Source organism: Sander vitreus, chromosome 6 (assembly GCF_031162955.1).
Source record: "Sander vitreus isolate 19-12246 chromosome 6, sanVit1, whole genome shotgun sequence".
NCBI classification, from domain to species: domain Eukaryota; kingdom Metazoa; phylum Chordata; class Actinopteri; order Perciformes; family Percidae; genus Sander; species Sander vitreus.
In genome coordinates, this window is record NC_135860.1 from 2,970,033 (window position 1) to 2,987,737 (window position 17,705).

Below are 17,705 nucleotides of genomic sequence, written 5' to 3' on the forward strand. Positions count from 1 at the left end.
CTGAGAGTAGGAACTGCATTCACCTGGAATGACCTCATCTGAGTGGTCACAGGCAAGGCCAAAGGTTGCAATGAAGAGTGTGACGAGGCGCATCCATTCTAACACCACAAGTATTCACTTTAAGACACAAGTGATTCCTTAAATGTGAGACTTTTGGCTTCAATAATACATTCTTAGTTCTACTTATAATGAACCTGAAATATCATTTAATAAATACAGTAAAAACAAAAAGTCCAGATACGTTAAAAAAAAAACAATCCCTCTCAATATGTAGTCATGGCACTGTATTGGAAAGTGTGTTGTGTTTTCTTAAATAAGTCCTGAGTGCACCTGTTTGTTTTAATGTTGTGGACATGTCCCTGATTACTGCAAATTCACTTAATGCCATTAATCCCATTTAAAATAACGGACACACACACACACACACACACACACACACACACACACACACACACTTATGTACACAGTTCCCTGAGGCTCATCAACTGACCTTCTAAACCTATTCCTGTCTACAGTGTATGTATGTGTGTGTGTGTGTGTGTGTGTGTGTGTGTGTGTGTGTGTGTGTGTGTGTGTGTGTGTGTAGGCTGTCAGAGGAGGCTGGAAATAGACTTAGTGGTAATGAGAGGTTGAGGGGATTGATCAGAGCTATGGAAAACATACTCTCAGAGTCTCTATGGGGTGAGAAATCTTTCGTGGTGGAGGAACTCTGTCAACACATCCCCTGCAGCATACACACACACACACACACACACACACACACACACACACACACACTATGACTCAGAGGCTGATTAAAGAGCAATATGTCATCCATTCACACAGAGGCCTATTGTGACCTTGACCTCTGTGTAATTTTGTGTGTGCATTGTCTGTCACACACACAAACAATCCCACACACACGCACACACTCACACACACATAGAGCTTTAATGCTTAAATCATAAACAGGTACCACAGAAAACACCCTTAGCGCAGAGCTGACAAGTGTGTGTTGAGTGGCAGAGAGTGAGTGTGTGATTGAGAATGTGTGTGTGTGTGTGTGTGTGTGTGTGTGTGTGTGTGTGTGTGTGTGTGTGTGTATTCCTCAGGTACCAGAAGTACTTACTGTAATGTATTTTAAAAGTTTTCAGAGTGTGTGTTTAAGCGGCGGCTGTGTTTACTGAGCAGGCTGCAGATGGATGGACAGACACTGACATCTTAATGGCCTCCTGTGTGTGTGTGTGTGTGTGTGTGTGTGTGTGTACCAGCTGTGGCGTGTCCTGCAGCAGCGGCAGCAGCGTGGCCTCCAGGATGGCTGTCTGGTCGGGGGTCAGGTCCTGCGACAGTGACTGCAGCAGCAGCAGCAGGTGCGTGGCGCTCCGCAGGCGGACAAATGCCTCCTCCAGCTGTGCACGGTTGTCCTCCACAGCCTCCGCCAGCGCCATCACCTGGGGGAGGAAGGAGTCAGTGAATGTCTCTGATTAGCGTGAAAAATCACGCTAATCGCATATAAACATTCCCATTATCCTGAGGACTTTTAGGACTTCTCTTCTTCAACGCTGAGCTTGACAGTTCATTCGTGACATCCGTAACAAAGCAATCTCCTCTCAACGTGGAGAATAGCTGAATAAAAGTGCTGACACTTGTTCTTGAGAGGAGAATTACAGCATACGAGAGAATAAAGATGCCAATTAATAGTGTTTTTAAAGCCAGGGGAAGTCCCCCTTTTGCAGAAGAAAGGACGACAGCTGTTCACTGCTCTTGTACCACTTTGTTCTGAGACATTACATAACCAAACACGTGTTCTCAATAGTAAGAATCATTCATCATCAAGGTTAGAAACCTGAAGACGCAGCAAACCTAAACGTGTTGTGTCGACCATCTCGTCGCAGCCTTGAAAATGAAGCGTGAGAACTAAAGAACATTTCCTGCAGGCCATTTCACTGATTAAAGACTGAAAGAAATGCTGCACATGTTCCCTCATTTAATAAAAACAAGGCATTTGTCACTAAAGATATTACAAACAAAATACATTCCCCTATTAGAAATACAGTATCTAACAAATCATGAATCATCTTTTGGTTCTCTGAGGTTCTGGGCCTCTACGACACACCCATTTCTCCCACAAGACTCAGAGTGTCGACTGCACAACCTGTGTAAACAGTTTCATGAGCATCAAGTCCACAGCTCCTCCATTACTGTCACAGCCCAGTCTGTCAGGTGGCTGATTTACCCTCATTGACATCAGTGTGTATCCACCCTGAACAACTTTATCAAAACATGTTGTTTTTAAAACGTGCGGTCAACGGAGACCAGAGTTCAAGACTGTACTTCCTGCGGTTACATTAAGACCTCACAACTCTTTACACGTTTGAATAAAAGTAATGTTTGGGAATGTCAAGTTCTCTGTGGATGCAAGGTCGAGACACAAAATGGGAGCAAGAGACAAAAAGATATACCGCAACAAAATCATTTTTCACACTATTTTACACACTATGTTTAAGGATCATTTCACTAAATCACATCACAGGCGTTATTTTCATTTTAAAAGATTATTTTTTGGGGCTTTAATCAATAGGACAGATAGGTGAGAAAGGGGAGGGGGGGGACATGCAGGAAATCGTCACAGGTCAGACTCGAACCCTGGACCTCTGCGTCGAGGCATAAGCCTCTCAGTATATGTGCGCCTGCTCTACCCACTGACCCAACCCGGCCACGTTATTTTCATTTTAACCATCATTTTCATCCGTTATCCTAACATTGTACACACCACGTTAATTGCTTGGATCTCGAAACATGAAGAAAACAAACTAGATTCAAGCCAGATCGTCTAAACCACTTTATTTGAAAGTAAGCACACCTGTCTGTAATAATTACATAGGACAACTGTGTGTGCTACTGCTAACTATCAAAAGTTGGTCAAACAGGGATGGATCCCATAGGATTATATATATATATAAAAATAGGATGATGGCCAACTATGGGAAACTATGGAAAAAAGACACAAGTTGTAATGAACGGGGAATTATCCTTTAAAATGAACTTATTTAAATGGAATATCTCTCTTTTGAGCGGCAGACACACAGCCCCTATAGGCTTAAGAGGTGACTTTAAACATGTATAGCTGCAGTGAGCTTGGATTCATAACAGTTACAATGGTTTCCAATCGGCTCAGAGTATGTGTTCAACTTTATGGAACCATCCATAGAAAACTGCAGCATAATTCACTTCTCAGCTGTTGACCCGTGTGCTCAGTGTGCTGTCAATCATTGCTTTGCTAATAAATCAGTAAATACACTACTTCTAGCACAGTTTTGGAGCTATGAGCAGGCAGGACACAAAATTAGTCAAATTAGCTCTGCTGTGGGGAAACTAAACGCCTGCAACAGACTCAACATACAAGACAGCGTCAGGGAAGTAAGTGAATTACGTTGTAAGATGGATTGAGAAGTTTCTATGGACAGTTTTCAGAGCCACCTTTCAAGACTACAGGCTTTACTACTCTAAATATTTGGTAACACTTTACTTGAAGGTATCGAAGAGTGACATGACACAGTCATGAACACATGACACTGTCATGACACAGTCATGAACACATGAACCCTAACTCTAACCCTAACCATAACTTGTCATGACAAAAACAGAATGACACTTACTAAAAGAAGCGTTATGTCATAAATGTTTATGACTTGTTTATAATGTCTATGACACGTTCATGAAAGTGTCATGTCACTCTTATGTAGATGCTTTCAAGTAAAGTGTAACCAAATATTTTTTGTGAAATATTCCTTTGAATTATTTTTAACACTTTTAACAATACCTTATTAAATAAATGAATAAAGCATATAGAAAATGAGCATCAGTCTAGACGTCATTGTGTTATGATTGGGTTTCTAAGGAGGAGGAAGTGGATGATGTCTTTCTACCCATAATCCCTTTAGTTTTACAGTTGTTTCCTATAGTTTTAAGATTAAACAGATCAGACCACTCTTGATAAGAGGACTGACAATCCAATGTTCAGGTTGTCCAGTTTAATTACAGATTTGCTTCTTTCTCAACTGAAAAAAATCAACTGAACTAAAAGGACAAAACACAGGAGAGTTCAAATAAACTGCTCCCTATACACCTCTGCTCGGATGACTTGCCCTTAAACTTGGTTGGCTTCTGCAGCATTTGCATGCTCCTATGGTATGTTTTCCCCAAAACTGCAGAGTTCAGAAAGATGGAGAAGAGCAAACAGAAACTGAATACTGGCTTTGAAATGAAAAACGAGGAAAAGCAGCACAAGTGGAGCTTAAGTTCTTCTGGGTTTTACTTAAGCACACAGCTCAGAACTGTTTAACAGAGAGCGAGTGAATGCATGAATAAAGGTGTGGTGCGACTAGGTGAACTCTGACCTCCAGCCAGGGGTCAATCCCTCCATTCCTCCATCATTACAACAACAGAGGAGTGGAGATGAGTGGAGCGGTGCGAAAGAGTGATGACAGGTCCAGACGGATGGTGACGAGGACAACAAGAAAGGACAAGCCGGACGAAGAGGAGGAATAGAAGAGAAGAGGGAAATGGGAGAAGAAGGAGGAGGAGGAGGAGGAGAGATGAACGGACGGAGAGAAAAAGAAGAGGTGAAAGCAGATCTGGGACTAATGGACGAGTGTGTGTTCAGATAAATGAGTGATCTACAGGCCCGAGCGCCAACACACGCCTGCAGTTTGTTTGACAAATGGATTCAGCGCTCGCCATTTGATACTGCAAAAACAGAGATGGAAGACTCTTAAGTGAAGTGTGTGTGTGTGTGTGTGTGTGCGTCAGGGTTAGGCAGCAATTGCCAAAATAAGCCATTTTGATTTGTGTAACACTAAACTACAAACATATAGGTACATGAGAATGAGTGCCTTCTGTCACGCAAAGATGTAAACAGTCGGAGCTTAAACCCCAGTTCACTTCGTTTCCGTGGTAATCTCAAAAAGTCATGGCAGAGGTCATCTATCGGTGCCGTGTCACTCACACCTTGCAAGTAAGCCGCGCGCGCGCACGCACGCACACACACACACACACACACACACAGTGTAAATTTAACCTTGACCACCACAATCAATGTCCAACCCCTTTAAAAAAGTCTTCATCCTCCGTGTTTAAAAAAAATGAGGACCAAATAGGGCTGCATTTCATTTAAACTGTACAGACTGAACTGTGGCTGTAGCATTCAGTATAAAAAGTTGGTATTGAATGATTAGATTATTGGCCTGACTGCTTCACATGTTCATCAAATACTTCCTGATCAAAATCAGGAAACTTTTCTGACTTCATACTATTTTTCGTTGGGGCAAAGTATTTTAACACAGATGCAATTGAGCATTTTATGTTTTTGAATAAAAAAAAAGGTTATATTCCCCATCATAGGTCATCAATGTGGTATCAGTACTGAAAACTCTGTGACTCTTCTCACAAAGATAGAAACATTACCTGAAACAGGCGCATAAAACCAAGAACTCCTACATGTACATTAATACTTTACATCCTCATATACAACTTCTACCATGCAACACACACACACTCACACACGCACACACACAAGCTTCATCCCCCTCAAGACACACGCACGACCCCAACCACCCTCCCCTCGGGATCTCTGAAAGTGTGTGTGTGTGTGTGTGTGTGTGTGTGTGTATGTGTGTATGTGTGTGTATTGATAAAAAAAGGCTCCAGGTCCAGTGAAGGGCTCCATTGTTGGCAGCAGCTCAGCTCCACACACACTCTGATTGATGCCAGCTGAGAGAACACAAAGACACATTTAGCCTAGACACACACACACACACATACACGAAACCAGAACATGCACACATATGTGAACCAAAGCTTGCACATGGGCTGACACAAACGCACACACACACACACACACACACACACACACACGTGTATAACAACGTGCACATTTGTGAACCCAAGTTTGCACAAAGCAGCTGAACTGTTGGTGACCTTAAACAACCTGCAATAGAAGCTGCTGGGGTTGTGACCTCCTGACATGTCTGTAATAAAGTCAGGACTCTATTCAACATAAATAATGGGACATCTCGCTGTGTCTTACACACTTTAATCCTGGCGTACATCTCAGCAACTCCGTGTAATGTCACAAAGTCTGAGCTGACAGAATTTTGTCACAGAGTGATGAAATCGGGGGACTCAAATATTCTTCTCACTCTTTTTTCTCTCTCTTTCCATCCATCCGGTATGCTATCCCAAAGAACAGACCAACAGCTTCTAATGACAGCCAACATTTGACATTACTCCTGGAGCTACAAACCTCACACACAAACAAAGAGTCTTGTTTGTATATTCACGCTCAAACGCACACACATGCACCAAAGCTGCAAGACATGTACTGAAAAAGACAAACAAAAATCATGCTCAGCCTTATCTATAGAAACGCATGATTAAGAGCACACACACACACACACACACACACACACACACACACACGTTAACTGCTGTGGTTTAAATGAAATCATTTTATCTGATTGACTGCATGAGGTTTGGTAACTACAACAAGAAGCTTGTAGAAGAACCAATCAGAAGGCAGAAAAGGCTGAATACTTTTTCTATTTTTATTTTTTTTGGGGGGGAGGGGGGAGTTTGAGGTGAGAGTTTGTTGCTGTGTTCACATTTGTCTTTCACATAGCTCAAAAATGCTGCAAAAACATTTTGTCAAAGAAAAATCAAAGTTGCAATGAATAAAACAGTTAATAACAAGATTGTGGTAATAGCAAAAGTACCACCCAGGACCTCAGTATGTTTGACTGCTGTGATTGGTTCAGTTTCTAAAATGCAGCCTCCTCGTTTAGTTCAGCGTGACCACTGTGTTGGCACAGCAGGGGCAATGACCCAGACGGCTCCAGCAACAAAAAAACACAAGGTTGTCCAGATAAAAAAAAAAAAAAAAAAGTCTTCCGAGAAGATTACTTTGGAAATTTCATCTCAGAAATCATCTCTAAAAAGTATATATATATAAAAAGAAAATTTTAAAAAATGTAAATACATTTTAGTGCTTCAAGACAGAGTTTGTGAAGTTGTCTGTTAGTGACAGAGGACAAACAATTACAGGTTCAAAGGTTGAATATCCTGTGTGTCTGTCGCCAATGCTATGCACCTGTAACCCAGTCAAGGAAAGGGTTAACAGAAACGTAGTGTTGGCCAATCGGAGGAAGTTGTGCCAGACTCCCGCCTTTTGCTGAGTCTCTATCTGATCTGTCAGAGGGAGAGCAGGAGTGTGGTTTGTGAAGTTTAACGTTGGTAGTCCCCAGAGAAGAAGTTGGTCATTTCATGGCGCACATTAGAACCCAATTGAAATTTATAGAACATTGTGTCAAATTGGTTGTTATTATTGTGATTTATAAAGTGTCAGGTTTAGTTCCATCATAGTGTCAAAAAACGTTAGCTGACGTTGTTGTTCAGTAGCGAGCTCAGAGATTATCAGCTAATAAAAACTGATTTGCAAGGCACTGTATCTGTGTCACATTCTCATTAGGAGCAGAGCCCCCCTAAAGGTCTGATCCTAGACTCACCCCTGCTATGAATGTGTATAGGGTCAATTGCCAACAACTAACAATTGAAATAATAATAAAGAAATATATAGTCCGACCAATAATCACTTACATAATTACAATTTGGCATATCTAAACAAAATCAACAATTACCAGTCATAAGGACCTTAGCTAATGTTAGCAATTAACTGAGGTTAAACAAAGAAACTGCTATTATATAAAAAATACTGACAATTAGACAGTTATGTAAAAATTGTTACAGGCTAGTCTTGAGACCACTTGTTGAAGGTCTCGTCTCGGCCTCAGATAAAGGAGGACTCAGGATTTAATTTCAAGAACACAACTGCCTTTTGATTATTTTTAGCAAGGCAGTTCTCATGATACACTTTTGGCAATACAAGAGGTGAATGAAGAAGAATCTTAATTTGTTTTTGTGGGTGTATTTTTATTGGACGACATATTGAAACTGTGTTGCGGGCAACATAGATATCAGTGGAGAAGATAGAGAGACTGTGCAGACAAAAACATTAACGAGCTCTTGTCAAGTGAAAGTAAAGTAGTAAAGTAGTAAAAGTCAACATGGCTCGAAAATAGTGCCAGATAAAATGACACAGGCGGAAACAAAGCTTTGTGTGTGTGTGTGTGTGCGTGTGCGTGTGCGTGTGTGCTCCAAAGAGCCGACAGATTAGATGTTTCCTGCTCAGTTAGCCACAGCAAGCAGCATGGATGAACTCCAAGCCACACACACAAACACACACAGAGCCATATGAAAACACATGGGTATACGCACACAACACACAAACACACACGCACACGCAGTGTTGTGCTATCTGTGTCAGTGGAAAATGACAGCAGTCTGTTTGGCAGAAAGCGACGTGGCAGAACATATCCCTCGTTCCCTGGAGGATGACGGGACGGGCAAAAGAGGAAGAGAGAGACAAGGAGAGAGAGGGAGAGAAAGAAAGAGACAAAGAAGAACGACAAAGACGACAGGAAAGGAATATCAAGTGATTATAAGGAGCTGAGAGAGATGAGGGAGTGAAGTTTGAGGACAGATGCAAACAGAGGAAGAAAGAAGGAAAAAGAGGGAAGGAGATGACATGAGTGAGACAGATTAACAGTAGCATTAGGGAAGAGAGAAGGAATAAGAGAAGTGAACAAAGTAAAGAAAACAGTAGAAAAGGTCCATGTTAGGGTCAAATGAATGTGCTATAAAGGTGGCTGTGTGTGTGTGTGTGTGTGTGTGTGTGTGTGTGTGTGTGTGTGTGTGTTTCCGTGTCTTAATTAAAGAGCCAATCAGAATCTCAGTTAAAGACGGCTAGAATCACAGAGCCCGTTTCCTGGTGTAGGATGACACACACACACACACACACACACACACACACACACACACACACACACACACACAAATAAATGTGCTTCTACTTACACAGGTACACATTTCCTCAGTAATGAAAGCACTGTAACAGATTCACTGTTCCACTTAGTAACACACGCATGCACGTGCAAAGAAACTCAAGTGGTGAGGCCTTAATATCTAAATATGTGTCTCGTTTAAGTTCCTTTCAGCTGTTGTACATCCTGATGTCTGCTGCCAATAACCTGCAGAAACACACACACACACACACACACACACAGCAGGGGCGTATGATGGGTTGCAGGGAGTTAACCTAAACACTACAAATTGTCAGACACTAGCTTACACTATCAGACTACACAACACACGCAGAGAACAGAGATGCCAAACATACGATGTGCTCAGTTCTTCCCCCAAAACACATCTCTGCCTTTTCCTCCTGGCGTTTGCCTCTCCAGTCATCTGTGTTCATTTTGCAGATACACAAATCTTGATTCTGTGCGATTTTATCTTTGCACTCCTGCAACATTGTCGGACTTCGGACGGAGAGTTAAAGAAAAATCAATGCAGCAGAACCAGAGATATCGTTTCTCCAAGCATTCTTCTTCAAAACCTGCTTTTTTTCCACATATGCGGTTAGTACTCAAGGCACAGACTTTGATGTGACAAATCGGTGGAGTTCCCCTTTAGAAGTCTCTAAAATATTCAAGCAATTGGGAAGTAATAGGTTGACATATTGACAGGTTAACAGGTTAAGGAGTTTACATATTGTCATCGTTGTGTGGTATTGCATGTTAGACATATTGTAAGAGGTTAATGGGCAGATATATTCACCAGATGTTCTCCAATAAGTGCAGATGCTTCACTTCTTTTGAAAAATAAGCAGCATTCAAATAAGTGGTAAAAGAGACAGTGGCAGTAGAGCATTTAGCTTGATGCATTTCATGTCAACGAAGCAAACTGAAGTAAATTTAAGGAGACAGAGAGGTACTAGATGGTTAAGTTGGGAAGTAAACAAGCAGCAGGCGGTGGAGACAGAGCGATCTGGCGGACGAGTCAAGGAGTGATCAGCATCTCCGCTCCCAGTGTCTGATAGACAGATAGGCAGACAGACAGACAGCAACCACTATTGTCTGTGGTCAAAACAAGCACACACACACACAATACTGATAACACGGTCCGTCTACACTCACTGATAAGACAGGAGGAGAGGGGACGAGACAGGAGGAGATAGAACAGAGTGAGAGCCGAAATCAGAGAGAGAGACGGACTGAAAAGGCAGGTAGAGAAGGTGAGTGGATTCAGAAAGGAAGACGGAGATAACATGGAGACAGTTAAATAACTGGGGGAAAAAAGAGGTTGTTGTTTACTCAAGTCTCATTGGAGTGTTGAGGGAGAGGAGAAGTGGGGGATTAGGTGATGGGATGCGGCAACCCAACCTGATCCAATCTCCGATGGTTTATCATCTGCTGTGGAAAGCTCTGGAACGCACCAAGCTAAAAACCACAACCTCCTCTTCAGATCTACACCCTATCCTGCTTTAGACTGCTCAAAGTCATTAATAATCAATCACTAAAAGCTATTTTAGTTCATTAACAAACTGATGCCTTAAACAGTTAAACACACATGGTATTTTTCCATCTCTGATGCTATTTTGATGTTACATTTAATTGTCATACCTCCAGAGGACAGCTCGCCAAATATGGACAGATAAATGCTCAAGATACAGTAGTTTGAGGAACATCGTAGGAAATGTCAATTTTTTTATGTCACTTGACAGAATAAAAAGGGTAAAGTCTTCTTTCTTAAGCTGCTTTTGTGCAGAAAACACACCAGAATGTAATGCATTGGTTTTTCTTGACTTAGGCTTTAATTATCCCCCAGGTTGATCTGCATGTGATCGGGGCAGATCAAGACATTTTTTTAAATGGATATCTTACCTCAGAGTATATCAAACCCTATCCTTTACACTGTATATTGTGACAGTGTCACAAAACATTGGAGCGGTTTCTGAATGCACAGTGTGGCAAAGGACAAATTCACAGTGACAATCCTCTCTTAAAAGATATTAATACAACAGAGGATAACACATTACAGGAAACCATTGAAGTACAGCTGCAATGCAGGGGAGGTTTTCTTATTGCAGCATTTTTCAGGAGATGTAGGAAATCACAGAGAGATGAAGAATGAGACAGGTTGAAGGAAAAGGGTGTATAGAGCAAAAACACCTCATCAAAATTCACTGATAATCCCTATCGGGAATAGCTATCAGACTCCATGACACTGCAGAGGTTCTTTGACCAGGAATGATGGATGTTGGAGACCCAGAAGTTGATGCTTATTCTACCGGTTCACTCACTTCAAGGTGATCCAGATGAGTGTGAGCTTAATGTCTGAAATGTAAAAATACAAGAAGTGAGAAGGTGTCTGGGGTTTTTTTGGTAAGAAAAATAAAGTCAAAGCCTCCATTTTTTAACCGCCTCCCCAATCAAAGCTGTCAGAGATGCTTTAACAGGCCATCGTTCAGCAGTACGGACGGCTGCTAAAACACGGCGGCGTGATTTATGAGGCTGTCCTGCGCCGTCAAAGAGCCGGCTTAACTCTTGTGTTTTCTCTGGGACGGCGAGGCTGCGAGAGGGAGGCCTTCTGCTTTTCTTTGACACGTGTGTTCACACGGTCACGAACAAAGAGCTTTATTCTCCGCTGATAGGTCGTGTGTGAGAGACCCGCCCTCCCTTCATCACTCTCCTTCCCTCAATCCATGATGAATATGTCTCTTTTATTTTTTTAGATGTCAGTCTGAAATATGGGCAGATGAAAACAAAAACACACCACTGGATGAAACCTCTGCACACTGGTACGCATGCACGCACGCACGCACACATCAAATATCCTAAATTAAGAGCTGTGACAAGCTGATAAATAATATATATGACATTGTCAGACAGTGTAGAATAAGACCTGAAGGCTTCAGGAGGAATAACAACGGGAAAATTGGATTTTAAGAGGTTCAATTATATACTTTTCGATTTGTGTTTAAAGTGCTCATATTATGCTCATTTTCAGGTTCATAATTGTATTTAGAGGTTATCAGAATAGGTTTACATGGTTTAATTTTCAAAAAACACCATATTTTTGTTGTACTGCACATTGCTGCAGCTCCTCTTTTCCCCCTGTGTGTTGAGCTCTCTGTTTTAGCTACAGAGTGAGGCATCACACTTCTATCCCATCTTTGTTGGGAGTCGCACATGCGCAGTAGCTAGGTAAGGACTACTAGCCAGTCAGAAGCAGAGTATGAGGGCGTTCCACGCTAGCAGCTAGGCGAGCATTATAACGTGTTACAAAGTGACGCACGTTCGTCACGGAAGTAATGGCTGGACTACAATAGAGCTGTTTGTAGTAGTTGGTGAATGGGAAGTCCCTGTTCAGGAGGAAATTAACAAACTTGGCGTCCTTTTGAGCTCTAGGCTGTCTCCATCTTTCAAATACAGCTCCAACATTTACCCGGGGTTTGTTACGTCTCTGGTCACGCAACTGTGAGAAACATGCGCTTTTTTTAGGCCGGGTAGAATCTATCTCCGTTGATCCTGTTAGTTTGTTTGCTGCTTTCATGGATGTACTGACGTTACAGCTGTAGCACGCTGGGTTTACGTGTTTACAGGTATATCTGGCAACCCGGCCTGGCTGTCAAACTGGGCAGGTGACAGACAAAACACAAACAGACATTCCGTCACGGAACGAAAATTTCAGAAGGAGAAAATACTGGCATTAGCATTGTTGTCAGAAAAGATAGAATTTCAACTTAGCATGTTTCCTTAATATCTGATGACAAATTGTGGTCATTTTTGGATTGATTATAGTAAATATATTACATATTGAACCTTTAACTTTGGGCTTTGGTAAATTGAAAAGGGCGTTCTTCATCATTTTAACAAAAAAAAACTGCTGAATAGTCTATTTATCGAAAGGAACACTGGTTTAAGTCCTACACACATATCCTCCCCAATGTGCAAACACAACTTCAAAACACGTACAGTACATGCAACAATATCCTAACTTCCTTGTGACACACACACACACACACACACACACACACACACACACATCTGAAGCCTCTCCTGCCTACATGCATTCGCACTTACACCTAAAAGCACACACAAAAAAATTTGCAAAACCCTCAAATCACACCCCCTCTCTGTTTCTCGCTCACACACACACACACACACACACACACACACACACACACACACACACACACACACACACACACACACACACACTGAGGTAGGTAGTTGCTGAAGTGTGCTGGGTGGTCCTGAGGGCCCAGAGGCCCCAGACGGAGCAGGGGACTAAATTACAGAGCATGACCCACCGCAGTGACACCAAACCTGGGATTAACACTGAGACTGAGTCCCAGGCCACCAGTAGCCCCAGGCTGTGGGAGCTGACCTCAACAGGTTCAGAGGTGACCTCAAACACACACACACACACACACACACGCTGGTTGAGTCCGGGCCCACCCAGGACTGAAATAATGAGGGGGTTTGGTCCGTCCAGCTGGATGGAGGAGAGAGGGGATTCTGGGTGGAGGCTGGACTGGAGAATTTGGCCTCGATCAGACAGAGTATCTTGTGTCCAGAAATATTCACATTGTGTCTACACATACACTTGAGGCAGATCACAGTCCACACCTGGCAGCACAGCTAGTCTCAACTGTGTCGCAAAAAGAAACACTTGTCATTGAATCTGTCCTTTGAGCTCACATTTAAAACCATGACCGCATTGGAACTACAAGAAGAATACACTTTACTGTGTGGACATTCAGCTAGAGAAGAGGACATACATGACACAATTACACTGAAGAAAAACTGACTTTACTAGTTGTGAAATAATCAAATTAAACTCTGAGTCACATTTAGGAGTTGACTGTATGTTTCTGATGCAAATGAATAGTCAGTGCTTTTGTGTTCACATAGTGCTTTATGTCTAAACTAGTCCCTTTTGACGGTTGTTTGGTTAACAGGAGTCCAACACATTTTGAGCTCATTCACACCGTACAGTAGGCCTCACAAAAAAATACATGCCACATTTAATTATTTTTACTCTTTTAAACTCCAGTTTGGCTAAAATACAACTGTGTTTAAAGTTGAAAAATAAATTTTGTTACAGCCCTGAAATATTCTCAGAAGATTTATTACATTTTATGACTTCCCCTGTCTGGAATACACTGATGCAAATTCTTATATGATACTGAAAGTAAAGACGGTAAAAGGGAAAAGTGGGTAAGAATCTTGATGTTTTATGTTACTGAAATATTTTCTCTTATCAAACTACACTGGGACAGCTGGAAACATCTGGACGTGACATCACATTGCCTGCATGCGGAGGTCAAGCCAGGTGAACGGAAACTTGGAGGGGGAGAAGAAGGATATATTGTAGGTCTTTAAACGCACACACGCACAGACACACGCGTACACAAACACACCTCATAAAGGGCTGATACAGCTGTTTGGAAGTGTGGTCAGTGTCAAAGTTCAAACCGATACACTGACACCACACACGCCCTAAAGCAAGGAGCACGCGTGCACACACACACACACACACACACACACACACACACACGATCAGTCCTGATGCAAACGCACTCAGACAACCTCCCAAAGAGACTTTGCGTGCACACACACATGACACACACAATGTTAGCAAGCGTGTATTAATAGAATGTGATGTGACTTAACCCAAGGGCCCGTTTCACCAGAACAGCTGCGACTGCGGAGTGTGTGTGTTTGCTTTAAACCAGTCAAAAGCCAAAATATATATGAACTCTGTTGGCCCGTCGAAGAGTTCAATGGTGCAAGAAAATACACTGACACGCCTGCCACACACACATTTTCTCACAGCTACTTGAGTTAAAACTCACTGCATGCTCTACCCTCTACTGCTCTACAATAAACTGTAATCTGACTTTATCAAATGTATGCATGTAGAGCTTTGCAGCAAAGTGAAACATCCGTGTCTGTTGCTGACATGAATAACGTGCTGCTTTAAGGGCAATTCAAGTCTCAAGTTCTCATAAGGAAAGTCAAGATGCAAATCTTTTTGGTCTCTGAATGCGGACCATTAAAATGACATTCTAACATTTTCTTTTCAAACCTGTGTTATTAGTTGTTACATAACAGAGACCTTCCATTTAAGGTGTGTGGTTATGCAAGACCTGTGTGTCGTTGCTAGGGCTAGTAGCTAATTCCCAAATACATTTTTATTATTGAGTCATCTGCTGAATAATTCCTTAATCAATCTATTGGTTTGTAATATGTCAGAAAATAAATTATGTCCATTAAATGTCCTGAAGCCCAAAGTGATGTCACCAATTTTTCACCTGACAAACACCTCAAAAACGGAAGACGTTTAGTTTATTATCTCATAGGACAAAGAACAGCAGCATATATCACCATTTATTTAGTTATTAGTTGTGTGATGCTGCATGAGGAACCTATGATGGGAAAAGTAGCATAATAAGTAATGTAAAGACTCATAAAATAAACTTATATGTGGCGCAGAGCAGGCGCACATATACTGAGAGGTTTATGCCTCGACGCAGAGGTCCAGGGTTCGAATCCGACCTGTGACGATTTCCTGCATGTCTTCCCCCTCTCTCTCCCCTTACTCACCTAGCTGTCCTGACAAAATTAAAGGCGGAAAAGCCTAAAAAATAATCTTTAAAATTAAAAAAAAAAAACCTTTCATGACTTATAAACTCAACAGATGCTTGTGGTTTGAGACATAAAGAACAAAAATGTGTTTTGGTCATGACGAGGAAGCTACAGCACTCTCACTGTGTGCTAATAGGCTGCTGTTATTCTTTGAAATCGTGTCAAATGCTTTGAAAATGCTTTGAAACGCCAGTGATCACAGAAGAAGCTGCAAAAAGCTGCTGCCTGATTACCATTGAACCAGTGTTGGTTATTAAATTCACTCAACGGCAGCAGGAACTTAAAGGACAATTCTGGCGCAAAACGAACATAGGGGTTAATAACCCCAGATGTGTACCCACTCTGTCGCTCTCTGGGACATTATTTATATTTATACCACTAAAACCACACTTCAACAGTAGCATAATGAGGGTCCCTAAATGTTAAACGAAACATTGAGAACTTTGTAAGTGTACAGACAGTTTATTAAAAAGATAGATTATAAAGACAGTCGCGTTCTCGTATACAGGTGGCCGCCGTCTTGGGAGCTACTGTCTTTCTAAACTATCTTTTTAACAAACTGTCTGTACACTTACAATGTTCTCAATGCTTATACATGGCAATAAAGTAAGTAAAGTGTGTTGTGGGAAAACACAAGTTAGCAACATTTTAGGACTTTTATCAGTAAGTTATCAGTAATTATTAAAACCTTTATTTTTCTTGAAGTGGACACAGCAGTCTGAAGTCATATCCAATTGTAAATAATAATGCTGGAAATACATGAAGACACCTGATGACACAACTCGCCAAAGGATTTTAGGACTTGATGATCTGTGAGTCGGATTCATTTCCACACACAGTAACCCACACGGTGAAGATAACTTCTGTCTGATCATAAAAATATCTTCAGGGTTATTTTCAGACTTTTTTCTTCATATGTGCTGTATGTTGCCAATGTGTATGTGGTCTGTGGTGTGGTGTGTGAGCATGTGTGTGTGAGCATATATGTGTGTGGGGCCAGTGTTTAGTCTGAAGCCATATTTAGTCTCTCTGGTCCTAAGAGGAGGCCTATAATCACACAGAACCTTTCTCTCTACTCATTACACACACACACACACACACACACACACACACACACACACACACACAGTGGCCTGTCATTAACAGTTGACACTAACCTCCCAGGCTGCACACGTGCGCACACACACACACACACACACAGATGGTTGTTGCATGAATACACACTACTGTACTGTGTGCACATTTTGATGCATGTGTACATCTGTAAAGATGAACATATGTGTAAGAAAAGTAAATGCGCACATGATCATGCACACACACACTCACCGACTCACTCACACAGAGCCAGATGTGAGTCCAGCTGTGTGTCCAGCAGGCGTTCTGCTCCAGGGATCAGATTTATTCGGGATGTTCCGTCTCTCATATTATTTACATTTGACTTTCAATTCAATATGACGCACAACAAGAGCCTCAGGGGTGTTTTCCTGATCACGACTGAAAGCTGAATGACGGGTTCATCCCCAAACTCAGTTACTATCACCGTCTCTGCAGCCAGCTACGTGTTTATAGAGGAGCAGGTCTGGAGAACTGACTGTCATTTTAACTGTATAAAATGTAAGATCTGGACAGTTTCATAATCATAAACTCTTAATAAAAACAAATGAATGTAGGCTTTAAAGCTTACAGCTATAGTGCGCATAGTTTCTGTCGCCCCCATGAGAAATTCTAAGCAATGACAACACCGCTGTTGTTGCATCCACAGGACACAAGCCTTCTGTAATCGCGCACCACCCCCGCCCCTCCTCCATGCAGTTACTTGTAGCCAAGGAGGACACGGAGAATTAGAAAAACATGATGGACTCTTCAGAAGAGGTCATTATGTTTACTCGAGTTTCTGCGCACGAAAGTCGCCAGACGACACAATCTTCTGAACACAGTCATACTGAGAAATGCAGAGAGAGCTGTGTGGAGCTGATAGTCTTAATTAGCTTTGTATCAATTCATTTGGTAATGGCTTGAATGTAACAGATGTTCATTAATATAAAAAAGTTACGCACTAAGGGCTCCTGCACACTGCCTGCGTGACACGCACGTCTCAGGCGCGGCTCGAGTCGC

General features: G+C 41.9%; 1 protein-coding gene across 1 annotated transcript in view; it reads right to left on the reverse strand.

Annotated features, from left to right (window-relative positions):
* bbs9 (Bardet-Biedl syndrome 9) overlaps positions 1 to 17,705 on the reverse strand; it is a 193,951-nt gene that overhangs the window by 92,597 nt on the left and 83,649 nt on the right. The window contains exon 19 of the mRNA XM_078252100.1: positions 1,248 to 1,430. Within this exon, the coding sequence (XP_078108226.1) occupies positions 1,248 to 1,430 (183 nt within the window). The remainder of the gene's footprint in view (positions 1 to 1,247; positions 1,431 to 17,705) is intronic.